At 40.2% G+C, this 22470-nt stretch overlaps 1 protein-coding gene across 3 annotated transcripts in view; it reads left to right on the top strand.

The window, feature by feature from the left end:
* The window catches only part of LOC106074007 (dynein axonemal assembly factor 8-like), a 116464-nt gene extending 105754 nt beyond the window's left edge, over nucleotides 1–10710 (top strand). For all 3 annotated transcript variants that reach the window (XM_056011362.1, XM_056011364.1, XM_056011361.1), the window contains exon 32: nucleotides 1137–10710. In XM_056011362.1, coding sequence (XP_055867337.1) covers nucleotides 1137–1259 — 123 coding nt within the window. In that variant the 3' untranslated portion in view covers nucleotides 1260–10710. The remainder of the gene's footprint in view (nucleotides 1–1136) is intronic.
* The last annotated feature ends 11760 nt before the right edge of the window (nucleotides 10711–22470 follow it).

Genomic DNA, 22470 nt, shown 5'->3' with positions numbered 1-22470 from the left:
GCAGTTAGATCTAGGATCTTGTAATCAAAGAAAAAAATGCGTTTTAAAGGAGATTTACATACTTGACTAACCACGGCAGTGTGTATCTTCTCGCCTGACCACTCAACACACAACAAACACTATCGCTTGGTTGTCATGACCGACTACACGTAGTCTCAACTAGCCTTACACTGACCAGTTTGTTCGAATCAGTCAGACCTGCGAGCTATTAACTTCTTGGGACAGGGAGGGGCTTAGATGAAAATGTTACTTTTTTTCTCGAGTTGGTTGTCCTAATGCTTTTAAATCTATCTATCTATAACTGTACCATAGCGCTTGACTAGGCCGTCACTAAGCCTAACAGCTGCTGTAAGAATGAAGCGATACAATTGGTCAAATCTAGTTTCCCTTTCAGTATTGTTGAGGGAAGAGACGTATGCCTAACCGAAAAACAAAATCTGAAAGAACCCCGTTTTTTTTTAGACGTCAAGAATTTACTGACTAATTTATTAAATATAAATGTTTCTAAGCATTTAAATAAAAAATGGTAAAATGTTTACTATTACAACTTTTTACGCAGAATTTAAATATGTCAATAACTCAAAAGAGAAAGAATATCAAGATGGCGAAAAATTTAATCAAAAGAAAAAAAATTAAAAATTGAAAAGAAACTTGGGGAGTTAAAGTAAAAATGAATAAATTAAATGCATTCTCAATATGAAATAATTTATGTGGATCCCCTGTGTCCTGTGATTTATATGTATGTTAGTGGTGGCTGAGTGATAAAGCATTTGGCTTCCGAACCGAGGGGTTTCGGGTTTGAATCTCGAAGAAGACTGGGATTTTGAATTTCGTATTTTTCTGACGCCCCTGAGTCCACCATGTGACCAAGCTCTGTTGGGTACATGATATTTGTAAATGCAGTTAGTCGTTGTGCTGTCCACATGGCATCCTCGTTTACCATAGCTCTTAAACAGATGACCTTTACATGATCTGAAAGGGAAGATTTTAAATCTTGCCTTTCGTCAATCGGCACTAAGATTGTCTTTAAATGTAATTTGACATTATTTAATATCGTTTGCACAAGCTAGATTTCTATTGCTAATGTACGTTCTAAATATGGTAGACTTTTAATGAATTTTTCTTTACATCCACAGTCCAATGACATGCTAGCCTTCTTCTTTGATCAACTGATGCCAGGCAGCCACCTTAGCATCCGAGAGATCAAGCCTCAGACAGCGGAGAGCACAACAGCTTCTGAAATGACACCAAATCCCTAATGAAGAAGGAGGATGGTTGTCACTCTGACTGGTTGTCACACTTGATGGTTCACAATGATGTTTAAAAAAAAAAATTGGAGTAAAAAGACATCGTAGCAGTAGTAAAATGGCGGCTTGCCTAGTCACGTGAGGTATCACTTGCTTGCGATTGGTTGAAATTTTCTGATGATGAATATCTAACAGCAATACGATTTAAGCAGACATATCAGCGTGGACTTTGTGACACATAAACCAGAAAACATGGTTACAATACAATGTTAATGCTTGTAGCCTATTATTTTGTTATTCCAAGGGTTCGCTCCATAGTGTTTCGCCCTATCATTTACATGCGCTGTCCACTTTGCTATGAATATTGTATTCCTAATGTGTTAATTTCATTACTGCTTCTTTGTATTGCCTGATGTTTCTCTTTATGAGCAGTATTATGTTCCCTCTAGATTATTACTCATTTTTATACGAATTGTTCTTATTTATGGTGAATATAATGACAATATGTGTATCTGATAAGTAGTATGGAGCTTATATGTATTCAGGGGCGTAGCTAGGAATTTTCCATCATTTGGGGGCCCAGGGGGCTTAACCTCTTTGGGGGCCCCTGCATTTTGCATTATCTTTAATATTAAATGTAAAAAACACTAATTTGGGGGCCCAACTCATGTGGGGGCCCGGGGGGGATCCTCCTCCCCCCACCCTAGCTACGCCACTGTATGTATTTCTCAAGGATTTTGTTTTTTAAAGAAGTTTTCACACCGGTCTACATAGCGTCCATGTTACCTTAACAATTGTTAGTTATGTCCACGTTAACATTACGTCTATGTTTGCATAATGTCCATGGTGGCATTATATATATTCATTTTTACATCAGGTTCATGTTTAAATTGTGTTCACGCTTACATTATGTCCATATCTACGTCATGTCCATACTTACAGCACTGCTCGGCACGTCTCTATTCACCGATGCTCTTAGACAACTGCGGACACATTGATCTCCCCCCCCCCCTATCCCAAACAGTGTAGCAACGGACACAGGTTCTGGGGCGGCCTAGACATCACATTGATTGCATACACCTCTCACGGGCGTCCTCCTTGGCGCACTTACAACAACCTTAGCGTCACCCGAGATGGCAGTGCACACCACATTTATCAAACTGTTCATGACATTCGCGACAGATTGATACAATTTTATATTTGTATATATTCCTTGACTCTCAAGTCGCATCTGACATCGGCATTCCTGACAGACTCACTTGTTTCACGACATGCGTTACCATGGCGACGTCCGCCATACTGGTTTCTTTCGATGACATCAAACATGCGCAGTAATGTCGATATTTTTTTTTCATTACGTCACGTGTCACTCTTTAGATGGGTGATGAAACTTTCAGTACTTTCTAGTCCTTTACCAGGAGATTCAGGGAGTCTCAAATAGTTTACTGTATTGGGATTTTAAAGATTGGAAAGCCATTGTGACAGTTCCTTTAAGGTTAAGTTTGGTTAGAGTCTAGACGAATCAAGCCAATATCCTGTATTGGATCAAATGGAAGGGGGTGCATGAACCTAACGATGTGTCTCACCCTAAAGTGTTTGTGTAAAGTCGGTCTACATTTTTATAACGTATAACTTTGTCTACTGCAAGCAAAAAAAAATATGACATTTAATTCTTCATATCAAGGAACCTGGTCATTTTGTATTGATTGAAACCTCTACCCACCGCCACCCCACCTATCTCTCTACTTATCATTCGTTTTTGTTTTCTTCTGTTTCTTTTAGTCGACGCTTAGTTGGATTCCAGTACATTTATCTCCCAACCAATCAAAGGCCAGGTAGTAAATGTTCAATTTATATCCAATCAAATGCGTTCCTGGGGGGCACGGCACACAAATTATTTATAGGTTAGCGTGGCTTCCGGTAAACCAGATCATGAGATTATTGACTTGTCTTCTTTTTTTTCCCATCCACGGATACATCTTTGGACTATTGCGGAAGTGTAAGGCTGAAGGGAGGGGTTAGTCAATGGTGGATGGTGACTCAAATAACAACATCTGTAAATTTCAGATGACACTCAATGGCATTCGAGTCCCTCTGTCAGGACGCAAAACATTCAGCTTCGACTGATACTGGAAACTTGAGAATACATATTTTTTTAATGTGATGGGCATGTGAATGAGAAGACGGGGTTGGAGGGTTTCTGTAAAAAAAAAAGCCGTAAATATTCCGGAATGACGCCATCAAGTTATGTGGTAAAAAAAACTGGGACCAAAAAAAAACGATCTCCTGTCGCCAGTAAAAGTTTCTTGGCTGCGAAATATAAAGAACACAACGCCCCCACGTTCAACCATTGTAAAATGTATTGAATACTAGTTCTAACCATTTTTTTTTATCGAAATGGGAATTCGCCTGTAACTTCAGATCTTTACACATGGCATAAATCTCAAGCTTTTTGGTCTATCCGATGTACAGAATAAACCAAGTGTTGATAAGCTGGTTTTTTTTTAAAGTTAGAGGATAAGTTGTTTTTTTGCACGTTTTAGCGCTGCTGAATAAAATTTTAATTTTTTTTTCGTTCTAGCTTCTATTTAGTTGGCAACATTGAGGCTCAATCTAGTGTCCTTGACATTGTCTCCATCCATCCCAGTGGCGCTACAGCTACATTCAGATCTCTCCCGGGCCTGTCGTCTCCACGCCCTAACCCCAAGTTGTTGTAGATCTCTTGACATTGTTTACTTTTTAGTTTAAAAAAAAAAATAACAACCTTCAATCTGTAGCGAACTGAATGGAAAAGTTATAATTTATAAATATTTTTTTTCTTTGTCTAAAAGTATGCGAGACTATTAGGTGACATTTGTAATTAGCCACACTTGACCTAAAACGACTAAAATTTATGATAAGTATGCGACAAACAAGGGCACGAGTCGCCGTTGTATCTCTGTAGTTCCTTGTCTTACATGTGCTGTTGACGGACATTGTAGCACCAAACTGCTGGTAGTGGACAACTAAACCGCTGCAGGCGTATTAAATCTTAACTTGAAAAACTTCAAATAACTTAAATAACTTCTTTGTAAACAATATTATATATAACTTTTATTGCATAATAGACTAGGATCGACTTGAGATGAAATGTTTCTGGTAGACTTAAGTAATATTATAAAAGGATAATTAATTAAAAATGTAACTCACTTAAAAAAAAAACACGTCCTTTCACTCTGGAAGTGTGGAGTAGTCTGCCCCTACCTAATACCGCTGACGACAATACCGCTTCTCTTGCATCATTCACACTGTCTCTTCCCACCGCCACCGTTGAAACACGCACACACACTGCATAACACCATACTTTCCAGCTGTTGGGTATCTGTTGCTTGTTCATGTCCTGGATGACCCCTCATTTTGTGAGCCGATTTTTAGAGCTGTCCATTAGGTGTCATTAAGGACTGTTCTTAAATCTGTTAGAACATTATGGGGCCTAACATCTTTCGGACAGATGCCACTGCAAATAATCGTCGAATCTAATAGAACCGTTGCTTTTGTGACTTTGTAATGCGCTGTAGTCATAGGTTTAGATAGGCCGGATCTTTCTAATTTACGGGCCCGATGTAGCTCGCGGTTCGTGGTTTATGCATCACTGATGTAAAACTCTGCTTCCGATGGAGGCTTTACTGTTTACGCCGACCCTATTTTCTACCACCGCCATTAGGACTTTTATGTCGACCCTGTGACAGTTGATCTCGTGCAGGCAGATCTAGGTCGTTTATGAATTGATGACAGAGCTCGTCTTAAAGGCTTGTATAAGCCACTTGAACAATTAATAATGCATGAATATCGTGTCTACTTAGCTCATCTTTCTGATCACGTGTACGTGTCTTGACAACGCTTGCGCAGACCGCATTCAGCGACACACATTTGGTCACCTCATTCAGCGACACACATTTGGTCACCTCATTCAGCGACACACATTTGGTCACCTCATTCAGCGACACACATTTGGTCACCTCATTCAGCGACACACATTTGGTCACCTCATTCAGCGACACACATTTGGTCACCTCATTCAGCGACACACATTTGGTCACCTCATTCAGCGACACACATTTGGTCACCTCATTCAGCGACACACATTTGGCCACCTCATTCAGCGACACACATTTGGTCACCTCATTCAGCGACACATATTTGGTCACCTCATTCAGCGACACACATTTGGCCACCTCATTCAGCGACACACATTTGGTCACCTCATTCAGCGACACACATTTGGCCACCTCATTCAGCGACACACATTTGGTCACCTCATTCAGCGACACACATTTGGTCACCTCATTCAGCGACACACATTCTTTTACCACATTTAGTGACTAACGTTCGGTCACCACAATCAGCGACACACAATATTTCGTCACGTTCCATTCAGCCCACACATTCTGTCGCATAGCAAGACCTCCATCCACTTGGGGCGGGGGGGGGGGGGGGGGAGGGGACAGAAAAAGATCGTGATGGCTTTAGATTCTAAACGAATCGAGACCTGGCCGTGTCGATGGCGAATCATGGTTCGAGTCCTTGTCGGAACTGACCAGTTTCACCATATTTATTTCCCCTTCCTCATCCCATTCCTTTGCACTTTAGTGCTGCTATGCACATCTAACACGTCATGTTTAGTCATTCATTGTTACGGCTAGAGACCTTCTAACTCTATGCTTCATTACTTTAACTCTTTCTCTCCTAATCAACGATACCATCGTTGATTTTGACCTCATTAAATTAAATTGATGTTTAATTTCTTTAAACTTGACTTTGAACTATATAAAAAGAGCATTCATTTCCTTTTAATTCTATACCAAATACAACATTTTCTGATAACAAACAACAAAGTTATTGAAGCCTAATCATAACAAGGCAGTGAAATAGTAATGAACAAAATGAAGGATTGCTTCCAAAACGTGGAAAAATAATTACGAAGAGAAAGAGTTAAGCTACGATTAGCTGAAGTGCCTCTGAGGTTTGTTGATTCCACACACACGGTTTATGGATATTTAAGGCCGCCTCTGGCTTATTCGACTATTGCTATACTCACTTTATTTTACTAGAGAAAAGTGTAAAAGAAACAGACTCGATGACATTTTCTCGTTGCAGCTCTTTTTTTTTAGTTTATTTTTCTTCATTTCTCTCCCCTTTCTGCCCCCCGCCCCATGGACTTTTGCGTGGGCTTTTAATGCCGGTTATCTAGTCCAGTGACGATAGGTCCAGAGTGACCTGGGTTACTTCGACTTCTTGTCTGCTGCAGGGAACGTGTCAAACTGACCAGGGGTTCTCTTTGTTGTCCAGATCGAAAAGAGAAACCACAAGACAGCGAGGATGAGTTGCAGAGAAGAAAATATAACAAACGACTTCTGGGATCATTTTTTCTTTTTAAAAAGGCCCATACTTTATTTTTGCACAAGAGGGTGCTTTGGTCTGTGGGATATCGCCCTGACATAAATCTGTAACTTACTACGTTAAGTTTCATAGGCTTGCCTCCACTCTGGTAGTCAGAAGCGTCACGTGGCTTTTCTAATTATAAAAAAACAAAAGGAGGGGGGATATTTGAATGAACCAACATGACAGTTTAAAAAAATAAACCTAACGAACCTTCAATTTACTGGCTAATTTTTTTTATTTAATTCGGATAAATCATTCAAAAGTAGCCGAAATTTAGGAGCGTTTTAGAAATTACTTCTCTAATCAATTAGTGAGAGAGGTGTCTAGGGATGTATTTAGGCTTGGGAGGGCCCTAAAGTTTTTGAAATATTTGTCCCTTGTGAGGCCCTTTATAAGCCAAGAATATTCTAAGTGCTTTGGGGCCCTAACTATAATGTGTATTGCCTATAGGTAACTCCAGCCCTGGAGGGGTCTCAATCAAAGACTAAGAGTGGAATGGAAGTAAATGTCTTGGATACATGGAAAGTGAAACAAATGTCTGTGTTTTTATCCACCTTTGTTTTATTGTCTTCTCAGATTCATGTACAAGTTCTTATTGGAAGTCGACATTCATGTTCACCGTTTGTTTTAAAGAGATTTGCTCAATTATTTTTTTAAATGGCCAACTACTTTTTTGGTTTTTCAAAATACTTCTCCAAGTTTTTTTAAATTTGTAGACACAAAACATACTTCGTTCCTACTTTGGAACTACTTAAGGCTAGCAACTCAAATCTCTTTATACCCTCCGCTCCCTTTATGAGCACAAGAGTTCTTATACTGACATACTAGTATACTTACCGAATGAGAAGTAACTCGCATCAGTATTTGCACGATGAGTAGTAGAGTTGTTGTTCTTGTTTTTTTTTTTTTTTCCTTTTCAATTCCGAACATTTCTTTCTAACTCTGAGCCCAACAACAAATCTTCCTGTTCTGTGGCGCTGGTTTATTCTCTTAGGTGTAGGTCAGTGAGCTAGAATGTGTATGTGTGTCAGTCTCACTGCTTGTGCCTGTTGGTCAGTAACACATTGATGTGTGTGCGTCTGTGTGATCGGCAATATAAACAGCTCCAAGTTTTATAGAAGCCGCGAATCAATTATTAATATTATCAATTACGATTTTTTCTTCCTATCCAATAATTTTCTTTTCTTTTCCTAGTTCTCTCGCTTCCCCTCCCCCCCCCCCCCCAACTAGTCCATCGTCTTGCTCTCTGTCCGTTGTCTTGAAATAAACATAAACAAGTTATTCAGCGGTCCGCTTCGATACCCTCGACTACCCCCCACCCCCACGTCCTTTTACTTTCCCCACCATTCTCCATGCCACTAGGGAATATGGAATTTATGAGATATTTAATCCATAATATTTTGTTTTGTTTCGGAATCTTAATGCGTTTTGTGCTTCACCTCGTGGGAAATAAAAGAGAGATAACTCAATTTATTTTAAGGCTCTATTTTTAGTATTCAACAAATGCTCGGAATACATTTGATGATCATGGCCGGGCTAATACACTTCACAGGTGCAACACTTTGTTTCGCTTATGACAAGAAGAATTTTTAGTTTCCAAATCGAATATATAAAAGAATAAATAGATTACTTTCTCAAAAAAAATAAATCATTAATGGTAATGTAAGACAAAGTTAGCGGTCGTGTTTATTTGTTCAAAACAAAAAATGATGCCGGTACTGTAAGGGTAGGGTTGTCGTTCGTTTCTTTTGGAAGTAGATAATGATTGTGCAGGGTTATCGTTCGTGTTCATTTGTTTCAAAAATTTATCATGATGACTCTGAAAGATATGGCAAAGTTTCCTGTACTAATTTTGTCAAAGGACTAATGACAAGATGTAGTCAAAGAGACGATAACTCACACATTTTTAGTACTTGGTTGTTTTTTTATTGGAAACTAGACCACTATGGACGTGCGTTTTCATTTAGTTGTAAGATTGGAAACGTAACCACAAGTATTCAGAGTCGGTTACAGCACGTATCTTATTGGGGCATCGGATTGCGAAGCCGTAGCATCGATGCAATAATAATTTTTTACACGTATACGTGATGCTGTGGCAGAGGCGTCCCTGAGGTGGGGGGGGGCGAAAATGAAGTCACCAGGTGACACCGACCCTAGTGACGCCTCTGCGCTTGAGAGATCCGACCATTTCCCGAAGAAGTGGTGGCTTATGGTTTAGAAATCGTATTACTCAAGGTTAATGTTCAACTGACTATCTTTCTGTTTCTGGGTCTCAGTATCCAACTTCCAGCCCATTACCAACCCAACCTACTACATATGACATTCATATCTACAGGACCAACCTGTCGGACCAACTGGACGTGACAGATCTGAACTAAATTACAAGATAATGTGTTACATTATGTCTTTATCTGTTATTTTTTACATATGCTCCAAATATCTTTATCTGTTACTTCCTACAAATGCTCCAAATGCTATGTGATAAATATTTATGCAAATATTGTTTTAACATTGTATTTGTTTTTTATATTCTAGACGTGTGGAATTTTTTTTGTTTACTTCGCGTAATGATAATTTATTACCGTTACATTTGTCGTTACATTTGTCGTTACATTTGTCGTGTGTTTTAGAAAGTAAAATAAACTTGTAGTTGTAGAATACCATGATTAAACATTGTGTCTCTTGGCTCGTAACATCAGGCATAACACATGTATTGCTCTATATATGAGCTAATATACTCTATGCTTGTGTATTGTTATGATTGTTAAAATAATGTTATAATATGATGTTTTGTTTTGCATGGTACCATCTTTCAGGTTGTGGATATTGATTGCATTCATCTGTTTTCCTAAGTGTGGTTACTATTCAAAACATTATTGTTCTTTTTTTCAATCAGTTAATAAATAACCTGCCCAGAGTGCAGCCTGACATTCGGTCTTACATAGGTCTCACCGGCCACACGCGGGGGCACAAAACTCCAGTGCAAAGCCCTGGATGACCAAAGTGGTCATCATCGAACCACGATGGACGAACTAGATATTTCATTCAAGCAAATAATGATGTTGAATCATTTTTTCTTAGAATTCTGTAGAAGAATTAAACCTTTTTAATATTTAGCTCGTAGGCGCGATGGCTGAGTTGTAAGGCGCTTGGCTTCCGAACCGAGGGGTTCCGGGTTCGAATCCTGCTGAAGACTGTGATTTTCAATTTTGGGATGTCTTCCACCAAGTACCTGACCATAGTTGGGGAAAAGTAAAGGCGGTTGCTCGTTGTGCTGGTCACACGACACCCTCGTTAACCGTGTGCCTCATAAATCGCAAGGTCTGAAAGGGAAACTACTTATTGTCTAGTTCAGTGCTGACCAACCTCTTTCATCTTGGAAGCCATAGTCATTTCTGTGACGCTTTTTATTGGCCGCAGTGAGTGCCAGTGAACCGTTTATTCGAATGGAACTGTCAGGTCTAATGGAACCGTGCTTTATTATGTAATGTTGGCAAACGTTTCAAGGAGCCATAGACGGCACATTGTCAAGGGACAAATGTGGCCCGCCGGCCGTAGTCTGGGCATCACCTGCGTGATACGAAATATTTATATTCACTTTTTATCATGTTCATTGTATTTCTGTATATACATGAGTTGTTTTTATGAGAGTGAATTTTAAAACATTTGTTCCCCCTACTGATTATATTATGATATATTAGATTCCGTCCATAACTTTTGTTCTTTTACCCACGTTGATCATTCCGTCCGGTCAGTCCATTTCATCGTTGTTGTTTTTTAAGACGTGGATTACGTCATGAATGGTCTAACTATTCATCCATCTCGCTCGTGCCTTTACTTGCTGGACAACAGAGTATACATTTGAATTGACAGTTTTGTTTCGTCAAACTTTTAAATTCATGCTTTTACTTGTTTAGGCGGAAGTTTAAAATAACTTCCGCTTTTGTCTCCACTGAGATCGATGTTTCTAACTTCCTGTGTGTTCGCGCTTAAAGTTCACAAGAGTATTTAAGTTTGGAAATAAAATGACTTTTTTTATTTTGATCGTTTCATGTTTTCTTGATTGTAAAAATGAATTTTGAGTCTCTGGTGTGCGTATGGTTTTAATCTGCTAATGAATTTATTTGAAATAATAAAGTCTTTGCTACTTTTTTGAGTGATCACCCCACAAAGAGTAATTCAGTGAGTTCGCCATTCTTTGATACAAGCGTCGTTATAGATCTAGATCTTTTACAACTGATAGGGAGGTTGGGAAGGGGGCGGGGAGCAGATGTTTAACACTTGTGTTATCAACGTATTTGCATTGAGCATTACATAAGCATGAAAGTTGGGCTGAACAAAAAAAAAAAAAAGACAAAAAAAAAAAAAAACCTAACAATTAATAAAAATATTTCCAATCGCAAGAAAAAAATATTATTGAGAAATAAAAAATAAATACATGATTTTTTTCAAAATAATTAAGGTCATTTCACTTAATATAAGCTTTGTTTTTTTTTTTTTTGTTTTTTTTTTAAATATTGTGTTGTTTATTTGACTTGTTTAAGTGTATAGTTGTATAGACTAGCTATGGGCTAAGCATCGAGAGTCTAGGGGAGGTCTAATTTGACCTAGTTTTCACATAGCCATGAACAGTAGATGTTTTTGAAACTGATTTGATTCATGTGTAGACGAAATGTCGTAAGTTTCGAATATTGATTTCTACGTCACCTAGTTCACTGTGAAATGAAAGCATCGTATGACGTCCACGGCGAAATATGTAGGTCAAGGTCATAGCAGTCTTGAAATTTGTTTCGACTTACCTTTTTTTTTTAACTTTTTATATGAGTTTTTTTTTTTATATTTCATTATAAATTAAATAACCAATAAATTAATCAATACATTACATTTTTTATGGGTTTCTTTATTATTATTATTATTATTATTCTAGATATTTTTATATCTTGGTTAATAATCCCTATTAATTTCTCATCTATTGTCAAAGATGTTGATTTGTATTTAAATTTATATTATCCAGGTTTGGGTGGACAATGGATTTCGCAATCAAACCAAGAACAGCAACTGGACTGATAATAGTGACAGTGTTAGTGCAGTTTAAATTGCTCCGTAGTGCTGTTTAGGCTGTGGAGTAGCTATGGTTGGGGGGGGGGGAGAATTTGAGAATCCCCCCTTTCCCCCACTTGCAGGGTGCCCCCAATTGAGTGTTATTTACTTTAAATATTAAAAATTAATCAAAATGCAGGGGCCTGCAAAGAGGTCAAGCCCCCCCCCCCCTCGGGCTCCCAAATGATGTTGGCTTCCTTCGGTCTTAGATAACCTTAGTTTATCTGGAGAACATTTTTCATGTGACTGTGGAGCCCTATTCTCGAGAGGCATTCCTGTACTTGGCTACCTAGCAACTGGGCTGGAGTTCTAATCCCGTTTCGAGACGGGATATGTTGGCACCTCAGGCAGTATAGAAACTTTCGCCCAGAGACCCCCCTCTCCCCCACAGGTCCACAGAAGAGATTTGGACCAGAGCGTAAACATGAATGAATAATTGCTCAGTGGGGTAGCTAGGCTGGGGGGGGGGGGGGAATTCGAAAATCCTCCGGGCCCCAAAATAAGAGGGGCCCCCAAATGAGTATTTTTTTATATTAAATATTACCCAAAATGCAGGGCCCCCAAAGAGGTCAAGATCCTAGCTACGCCCCTGTAACTGCTCTCCCCTTTTACCAAACACGCCTTTTCCCCGTTACCCAAAATATCTAATGAAAATCCTGAGTTTAAAAATGAAATTTCAAAATATTACAACGCGCAAAGCCAAAACCTGGACATCCCTCGTCTTGAGGAAGAAGGAAACAAGGGAGTCTTTAGTAATCTTCAAAGAGAGGGCTGTAATCTTACTCTAGGTCCTTGAGATCTTTCTCTCTCTCTCTCTCTCTCTCTCTCTCTCTCTCAAGGATATATCAAGGTATATGTTAGAAGCTAGTGACACCGTGTTCTGCAAAGATCGTTTACCAGTGTTAGGATACAGAGAGAGAGAGAGTCTCTCGATGTGTGCCCTTGTCTCTTGCTGTGTGCCCTTGTCTCTCAATGTGTGCCCTTGTCTCTCGATGTGTGCCCTTGTCTTCTCGATGTGTGCCCTTGTCTCTCGATGTGTGCCCTTGTCTCTCGATGTGTGCCCTTGTCTCGGGCTCAGATTTTGTTTTTCTTTCTTCATCTCGTTGTTGCAGATTTTGAAAGGAACAACAACAACAACCATTTATTATCATTATTATTGTTCTTTCAATATATAAATTGTCATTCTTTGGCACTGTCAGGTTTGAGCTTCGTTAAAGGGAAATAAATTCATCGTAGTCCACTTAAAAGTGTCTAATGAAATATTTTCGGCAAGTCTGCAGCAGTACTGCCCCTTTGACATGCAATAAGGATTCTCTCTGGAATGCTTAGAGCTTCCCTTATAAATATATAGTTAGTTAAAAGCATCTCTTTCGTTGATGTAACAACAGGATGTATTATTATTATTATTATAAAAGAACGAGTATTCATTCTCTGGCGAAGCTAGGGTCGAGTTTCGTTAAAGGGAAACAAAATTCATCGTAGTCCCTTTATCAGTTTCCACCGAGGAATTTTCTGGTGATGTGGCAGGTCTGCAGAAGTACCGCCCTCTGACAGGCAACGAGAATGTTCCTAGGAATACCAAGGGCCTTGAAGGTATCTGTGAGGTCAGTTGTTATTATCCCCTCGGTTGATATAACAATGGGATATATTGTTGTTTTAAATAATTTTCATAAACGCTTAATCTCCAAGCCTAGGTTTCCATATTTTCGTTGTTTTTCCAGCTCAGTTTTTTTTTTAAATTATGAGATAGTGGTACGGCGATTTAAATAATGGTAGCGGCCTTTTCTTTTTTTTATCGATGAGCAGTAAATCAGGGCGATTAAAATCGACCGTTTTGTCAGTCACAATAGGCCTACCCCCAGTACAGTAGATGATCCGTAGACTCGAGAACATCTTGTGGTGAGTATTTGTAATATGGATGAGTGTCATCACCAATCAAATTGTGTGTCAAAGCAAAGTGCTGGTGTATTAGCTTTGCAACTTGGTTATGGGGATCTAGGTAGGCAGATTCCGATACGGCTGAACATCCTGCCATTATTTTTGTTATTATTATTATTATTTCATTTGTGTCAGAATTCGTTTGTACATGACTGACATCAATTTGGAACTGGCTAGCAATTTGTAGACTTAGCGCTGAAAGAATCCAATTTAACGCTTACTCTATGTGTCATACTAATCTATCCTACTTTAAGATGACCTTCCCTTAACTCAAAATCATTTCTAAATAATTCATTCATTATAAGAAACATTCGACTCTGGGCGCTTACTAAGGTTCTTGTATCTTACACTTACATCTTGATAGAGGTGGCGCTGGCATCTTACAATATGTTGATTTGGTGGAGGTGGCGCTAGCATCTAACAATATGTTGATTTGGTGGAGGTGGAACTTTCTTAAACATATGGTTTTACGCCTAAAGCCATAAGCAAAGGCAATGGTGTGTATGAAGCAGCTGAGGCATACTTGGTAAGTGAATGTATCGCCTCCCCTCCTGATCCGGCATTGCTGCCAACGAGGAAGCTGACCGTTTGGTCAAGCTGGGCACAATTGCGACACCACCAAAGACGCCGCACTCTATCGAGCTATGACTGGTGTGGCTTCATGCCTGGAGCAATACAGTACCGGAAGTCTAAGAGCGATTGAACTTTTTTTTTTCTGCTCTATGACTCTCTCCCCCTCTCTCTCCTCACCTGTAACACTCTACCTGTTTCTCGCTTCGTTACTCTCTCGGTCTCTAGTCTCTCACCCTTACACTCTCCGCTCTCTCTCTCTCTCTGTCTATACTATTTTCTCTATCCACCTCTCTCTCTCATTCGATCTCCTTCTCTCTATCTCCCTCTCTGAGAATTGACATAACTTGACCATCAGTCATTTAGGAAAGCCCCCCCCCACACACACACACACACTACTGTAGGTTATAGTTACACGTCCCCCCCCCCCCTTCAGCCAGGCCACGCTTCGTCGATAACGATTTGTCCCTCCGATGACCAATTTCACGTGAGTTAATCAATCGTGAGCTCAAGCGAAAATCAATCATTTGATTTTTATTTCCCGCCTCTCCTCTTTTAAGCTCTGGCTTTGAGAAAAAAAAATCACGCTTGAGATCGTAGCTTCATGGGTAGTGATTTGTTTAATGAACCGTGTCGCTTGGCCAGACACAACAAGGTAGAACCCGACACACCTTGACGATCTCGACAAAAAAAAACACAAAGTGTACCTTTGACACATCTTTGATGAGATAGTCAATACCTCTGACATAGCTGTGATCTAGACCAAGTAACCCTATGACATATTTATTTAAATTTTCTACCCCTGAAACGGCTATGGCCAAATTTCGATTCACGGTGCCCCCGCTGCGGGGAAGAAGAGAAAACCATGCCTCATATTCTGTTTGACTGCCCCAGACTTGCTGATCTCCGTCTCGACAGGTCTGGGAAACCAAAAATTCTCGACCTGTATGGTGACATGTATGCACTACGCAAGACAGCAGGGTTTCTGTCCAGGGCTTTTGTAAGAGAGGATTTGAACCTCTCAGGCCCTCACTCAAATGGAGTTTGATAATGATGATGATGACCCCTGAAACACCTGTAGGAGTTATGGGCAACAAGCTGAAGGCACCTTGATGAGCAGCACACGATATAATGAACCTCTGATACATTTTTTTTTAAATTTTAATTCCCCTTTCAGAGCTTGCGATCTATGGGGCAGATGATGTAAAGGTCATCTGTTTAAGTGGCCAATGGTTAACGAGGGTGTCATGTTGCCAGCACTACGACCAATCGCCTTTACTTTTCACCAACTAGTGTCAGGTACCCATTAGAGCTGGGTGGACTCAGAGGCGCCCAAGGATCGCGATATTGAAAATCCCAGCCTTCACCAGGATTCGAACTCGGGACCTCCAGCTCGGAAGCCAAGTGTTTTACTGCTTAGCCACCGCGCCTCCTCTGACACACACGTTTCCATCTGGGATTCTATTTGAACCTCATGAGACTGACATTTTATTTTCTGGATTTTCTATTAGTGAATTACCTGTTTATCTGTTTTAATGGTTCATAACTGATATGGTGTTCTACGGCCTGTACAACGACCAACCCTGTTTGCTTATTTTTTTTAATAATCTTGTAAAAGTCTTTAGAGATAAGCTGTTGATGTTTACATAAGAATTTATCTCCCTTCATAAGCTCTACTTTATCTGGTTCTCAAGTTTTGAAGAGAGACATTCTCTTGGCATGCAGAATAATCGTACCAGCTGTCTGAGGATGCGAACACAAGACACTCACTTTGGAAATCAAGTAACTGCTGAATATATCATTACCTTTGATTTGTTTTGTTCTTTCTCTTATTTTTCCTTTTCTTTCTCTCCCAGTTTCTCTCTCTCTCTCTCTGGCCTGTTCTCACTTTTTTTCTTCTCTGAGTCTCTTCTCTTTTTTCACCTTTTCTTCTTATATTTTCTTGTTCTCTTTCGCCTCTTTTTTCTCACTTCCGCTCTCTTTTCCTTAATCTCTCTCTATCTTCTTCCCTCCCTATCTCTCCCACCATCCCTCTTCCTTTCCCTTTCTTTTTATTCCTTCCTCCTCTCACTCACTCCCTCCCTCTCTCTCCCACGCTCTCCACTCTTTCTCTTCCTCCCTTCCCTCTCTCTCCACGATCTCTTTCCTCTTTTATCCCTCTCTCTTCTTCCCTCTCCTCTCCCATCCTTTTCTCTCAACCTACATCTCTCCCTTTCTCTCTTTCTCTCTCACTTTCTCTCTTTCTTTCTCCCTTTCTCTCTTTCTCTCTCCCTTTCTCTCTTTCTCTCTCCCTTTCTCTCTTTCTCTCTCACTTTCTCTCTTTCTCTCTTTCTCTCTCACTTTCTATCTCTCTATTTTCCTGCCTCAGATCCTTTCCTCTCTATATGTCACTCTATTCAAAGAGACTTGAACCCGCACCATTTATGAGCTTATTCGTCTCGCTAAGACATTCACCTTTAATCCACTCTCTATTTTCTGTTTTCACCCTCCATGTCAATACTGCTCTCCGCGTTCTTATGTCATCGAATCCTGGGTCAATCCTGCCAAACACATACACACTCCTCCATGGGCGTAGCCAGGGGGGGGTTCTTGGGGTTCAAACCCCCCCCGAAATGAAATCCCCCCCCTGCGGGGGGGGGGCGGAATTAAGTGACTGATTTTTGCTTTCATTTTGTTTATTTTAGGTGAGATTTTAATACTAAATCATCACTTACCACAGCACAGCCGAGGCAGTTTTGAGTTAAAAACCCTCTACCAGGGGGTTTTGAGTTTAAATCCCCCTACCAGGGGGTTTTGAGATTTTAAAAACCCCTATCAGGGGGTTTTGATTTACAAATCCCTCTACCAGGGGGCTTTGAGTTTAAAACCCCCTACAGGGGGTTTTGAATTTTAAACCCCCTATCTGAGGTTTTTGCAGTTAAATCCCCCTCTTCTATAAAAAAAAACAAAAAAATGCAAACAACAATCCCCAAATTCCAACAGCACAGTTGAGGAAGATTTTGATTTTAAAACCCCATCCAAAATTTACGATAACCCCATCTTCAATACAAAAAAAAAAAAGCAAATTACACACTCAAAATTCTATGAGCGTAGCCAAAGGGGTTTTGAGTTTAACCCCCCCTCCCCTTCCAGTTGGGGTTTGAAGCTAAAAAGTACCTCTTCAATATAAAAAAAAGCAAATTACACACTATAAAATCTATGAGGGTAGCCAAAGGGGTTTTGAGTTTAAATCCCCCTCCTCCAGAGGGCTTTTTCTTTAAAGTTGAAAACCCCTCCAGATGGTTTTGAGTTTAAAATTCCCCTACAGAGCGTTTAGAGTTGAAAACCTCTCTCTTCAATATTATTTTAAAGCAAACTACAATCACCAAATTCTATGATCGTAGCTAAATGGGGTTTTGAATTAAAAACAAAACAAAAAAAAAACCCAGAGATTTTTTAGTTTAAAACCCCTCAACAGATGATTTGACGAAAAAACTTTCCTTTTCGATATAAAATCTAAAGCGAAATACAGGCATGTAATTCCAAGAGCGTAGTCAAGAAAGGTTACAAATTTCTACCAGTGGTTTGGGCTCCATTAATTAAGTGTGAATAGTCTTCTGCCGAAATTGAAAATCATTAAATGTGTCTCAACAAAGATGGCTAAGACAGATTTTAGGAGTCAGTCATAGAGATCGGGTCTAAATCAAAGAAATCATATGCCGAACTGGGAGTCGAATCCTTAGTAAGGTTGTGACAGAGCGTCGCATGAGGTTTTGTGGGACATGTTTTCCGACAAAATGAATTACGCAAAATAAGAGTTGCGGAAACAGCTTGCCGGAAAATGCGCCGAACGGCGCGAGAGGGTCTAAGTCAGTAAGAATAGCACATTAGGTTTTTGAAATAAAACTTTTTAATAGCAAGATAATGCACTGTAGATACCTCAAAATATGCATTTTGTTGGCTTTCAATACCAGAAATAGTGCTCGACGGCGGGGCTTCGCCCCGCGCTGGGGGAGCGCTGCGAACTCCCCCAGACCCCCTTGCTAGCAAGGGCGGGGAGTCTACAATAAACAATAAACGTCTTCCGAAAAAGTCAGAATGTAATAAAGATTAATTATGTACACACACACACATATATATATATATATATATATATATATATATATATATATATATATATATATATATATATATATATATATATATATATATATATATATATATATATATATATACATAATTTTTTCCGCGGGGGTGGGGGGGTGGGGGGGGTGGGGGGTGAACCCCCCCAAAACCCTCCCCGAAAAAAAATCCTGGCTACGCCCATGCACTCCTCCTCATCTTCCCAGAATCCAATAATCACCAATAATCTTTTTAAAATACACTCCACCCCCGTCCCCTCAACATCCTAGCAATCAAAATAATAACAACCCAAAATCCAAGAAGAAAGAAAGAAGAAGAAAGAAACAAACAAAAAACGTCAGTTGGGTTTGTGTCGAGATCAGGTCTTTGCAGGTCACACCAGCACGAGTAAACAGTGGAAAGAAAACAGAACTCCTGAAACCAAGAGAACTGGCCTCTTACCTCCCTTGGAATGCCAAGCTAAGTGACTTCTCTGGATACATATTTTTGTGTGGTCCTGTCATGCGTGATGCTGAAGACATAAGGTTTGGATGTTTGCGCTGCCGAAATGAGCGGCTCGGGACTCGAGCCAACTCAAACATCCCCCATCATTCAAACACCACCACCCCCCAATCATTTAAATACCCCCCCAAAAAAAAAAATCATTCAAACCCCCCCCCCCCCAATCATTCAGGTGAGCTGAACGATTTTAGAGTTAAGAAAAAAAATTATTGGCATCTGCAAGTATGGGGGGTTGATTGCATGTACATTTTAATTGGCAAAAGCATGTATACACCTAGATAAAATGTGAGGATTAATACAATACATCAATATACAAGAAGAAATAGTTAGATTCCCGAATACTGTTCAACCTGTGATATTTAAACCTGCGATATTTAAACCTGTGATATTTAAACCTGTGAGCCTGTGTAACTTCTAAGCGTGTGGCATATGGAACCCATGATTTGTAAACATGTAACCTGTAAACCTATTGTGACATTTCAACCTGTGGTATGTAAACCTGAGGCATGTAAACCTGTGACATGTGAACCTGTGACCTCTAAGCATATGATAAGTGAACCTGTGACCTCTAAGCGTGTGACATGTGGAAATGTGAACCCGTGATCTTTAAAACTGTGACCTGTAGTCAGGTGCAGCGTGAGCCTGTGACAAGTAAACACGTGACCTGTGAACCTATGACCTTTAAACCTGTATGATGTGAGCTTAAACAAGGATGTGTCCTGGCCCCAATCCTCTTTGGAATACTATTTTCATTGCTAATCCACAACGCGTTTGACAAATCCACAGAAGGCATCTATCTCCATTCCAGATTTGATGGCAAACTCCTAAATTATTACCAGACTGAGGGCCAAAAATATCAGAACCACCCTCATAAGATGATGCAGTGGTAGTGGCACACTCACAATAGGAGCTTCAGTCACTAATGTCCCGCTTCTCTCAGGCCTGTAAAGAATATGCCGTAACTATTAGCATGAAGAAAACAAATGTTATGGGACCATCTGCTACAGCACCACCCTCCATCCTCATAGATGATAACAAGCTGGACGCCGTAAATGAATTCTGCAAATCTGGGATCCACAATTCAAGATGACCATAACGCATAGGGAAGGCTGTCTCGACCTTCGCTAGACTCAGATCAAGAGTTTGGGAAATCCAGTGAATCATGGACCATCTACGCAAAGCAAGAGAGAAAACTAAACTCATGCCATTGGCGATGTCTCCGTAGGATTTTGAAAATCACATGGAAAGAAAGAGTGTGCAATACTGAGATCCTTGCGCGAACAGGTATTCCAAGCATCTTGAGCAGGATGGAGGACAATCGCATCCCGAAAGTCATCCTCTACGGACAACTCGCGACTGGCTTAAGAAAAACTGGTCGCCCCCACCTCCGTTACATAGATTTAATAAAACGGGACCACAAATCAGTGAACATCAATACTGACCATTGGGAAGACATAGCTCTAGACCGCACCAGATGGGGAGAGACAGTAACCAAGAAAGCTATGGACAGCGAAAAAGCATGGGCCTCAGCTCTGGAAGAAAAACGTTCAATGCGAAAGATGGCCAGCTCCTCTACCACCGAAGCGAAAGCCACCTTGACATGCAATATATGTGGACGTGAGTGTCTCTCCAAAATAGAGCTCCACAGCCACATGACAAAGTGTGCGAGATGAACCAGAGTCGTCCTACGACTCTAGGAGGCCAAAATATCAATGGGAGCTTGTGAATACTTACTATAATGGGAAGGACCCGTCCTTCGCGGCTATGGCAATCCCGTCAAATTAGCCGACCGCTGGTCAATCTCTATGGGTACGACACGGGTCCTGATTTAAGTATGGGGAGGCCCCAGGAAAGAATTTTTGTGGATGACCCTACACTTTTTCGAAAGTCACTCCTGAATGAAAATACTTATATCAAAAAAGCAAGCTATATTTTAGAAGCTAGAAACAGAATTCTTGTAAATTTAGTCTCCCTTTCCTTTTAACAATATTTAATATGATTTCTGTTATAAAAGGGTATATTTTGTTATTTGGGGGGGGGGGGGGGTAGGGCCCTTGGTAGACGCACTGTCGTAAATCCGGAGCTGTATTGACTTATTCCGAGCATGCTACAAGCGTACACTTCTTAATCACGACATTTTTGCAGCCGTAAAATTGCGAAAAAAAAAATGTTAGAAACATTTTTTTTAAGTTTCTGACCCGTTCAAATTCAGATATATTTTATCTATTTTGTGGTGTGCCCTTTCTTGTGGAGACCCCGGGGCTGTCGCTCCTCTTGCCCTCTCTTAAATCCGGCCCTGGTAGATCTACTGATTCTACAGTTCTAAAGATAAACATGACCAGATCTGCCGTGTATCTCTGAGATGCCATAAGAAATCTTGAGAGGTGTTGATCTTCCCAGTAACAGCTTTGCCTTCTGACGTAACGCGGGTAACAAAATTAAATTATAACCATCCAAAACACACAGCCCCCACCCCCGCACACTCAGTATTCTTTAGTGAAGGAAAACAAAAATGCTCAGTGTTTTTTATTTGTGTTTTTTTTTGTTTTGTTTTGTTTTTGACATTTTCCAAAGAACACTACGTTTGGCTACGCCTTGATCAAACTTCTATACCAGCTCGAAGTTTTAACAATTAAGAAAGCCCATATTCTATCTGATAGTCTAGTCGTCTGACCAACATCTGATCAGATAAGTCTTCCATGACACGACCGCGGCTGGGTCATTTTCAAGGCTAGCGCATGCGCGATTGAATATTCACCTCTCCCCTCCCCCCTCCATTCTTTTTAAGTCGAAGTTCCATATCCGGCCCTAGCGCAGTCAGTCCCTTCACGCAGCCGGAAGTGCATTATCCCCTAGAAACGTGTCATAAAAAGCAATAGGGAGCGGGGAACAAGGATAATCAATTTAGCTTAGCGTCATTCGTTCACTTTTAACTCTGCCATCTTGGCACAAGGTGGACAACTCTACCATCTTAGCACAAGGTAGACAACTAAAGCAGAAAAATCATACTGGAAAAAAATTGTGAAAAAAATTTAAAAGCTGAAAAAAAAAGTTTTTTAGTCAATAAAGCTGGACTCCTGCCGAGAAGTCCATTTGGTTACTTGGTTTTCCTTATGTTTTATTATCACAGAGGCGGCTGTAGCAGGGCCTCGAATGTACGATTGGCTGATGATGACAAAAGATTATTTTTATCTCGGGGTCCCCCTAAGGCTATGGGCCTGGTGTGATTGCCCCACTCGCTTCCTTCTAAGTCCGCCCCTGATCGAGATCATTCATAACAGAGGGCCTCAACACTGACCTGCAACTTCACAACCTGTGGGCACTTTAGACCAATAGCTCTATGCCACGTCACAGGTCTGTACGGCGTGGCAACGAGCTATTGGTCTAAATTGCCCACAGGTTGTGACGTTGCATGTCAGTGTTAAGGCCTTTTACAACGATTGATCTCGCTCTGATTATCAGCATTTTAGTCCCAAACATTTATTGCTAACTCTGACATGGTTAGTATCGATACTGCAGACTAAAAATTTAAAAAAACATAGATCTGGGTGTTTTATTAATGAAATGCTAT

The sequence above is a fragment of the Biomphalaria glabrata genome, chromosome 14, assembly GCF_947242115.1.
Source record: "Biomphalaria glabrata chromosome 14, xgBioGlab47.1, whole genome shotgun sequence".
NCBI classification, from domain to species: domain Eukaryota; kingdom Metazoa; phylum Mollusca; class Gastropoda; family Planorbidae; genus Biomphalaria; species Biomphalaria glabrata.
This window is presented reverse-complemented; position numbering and strand designations above follow the sequence as displayed.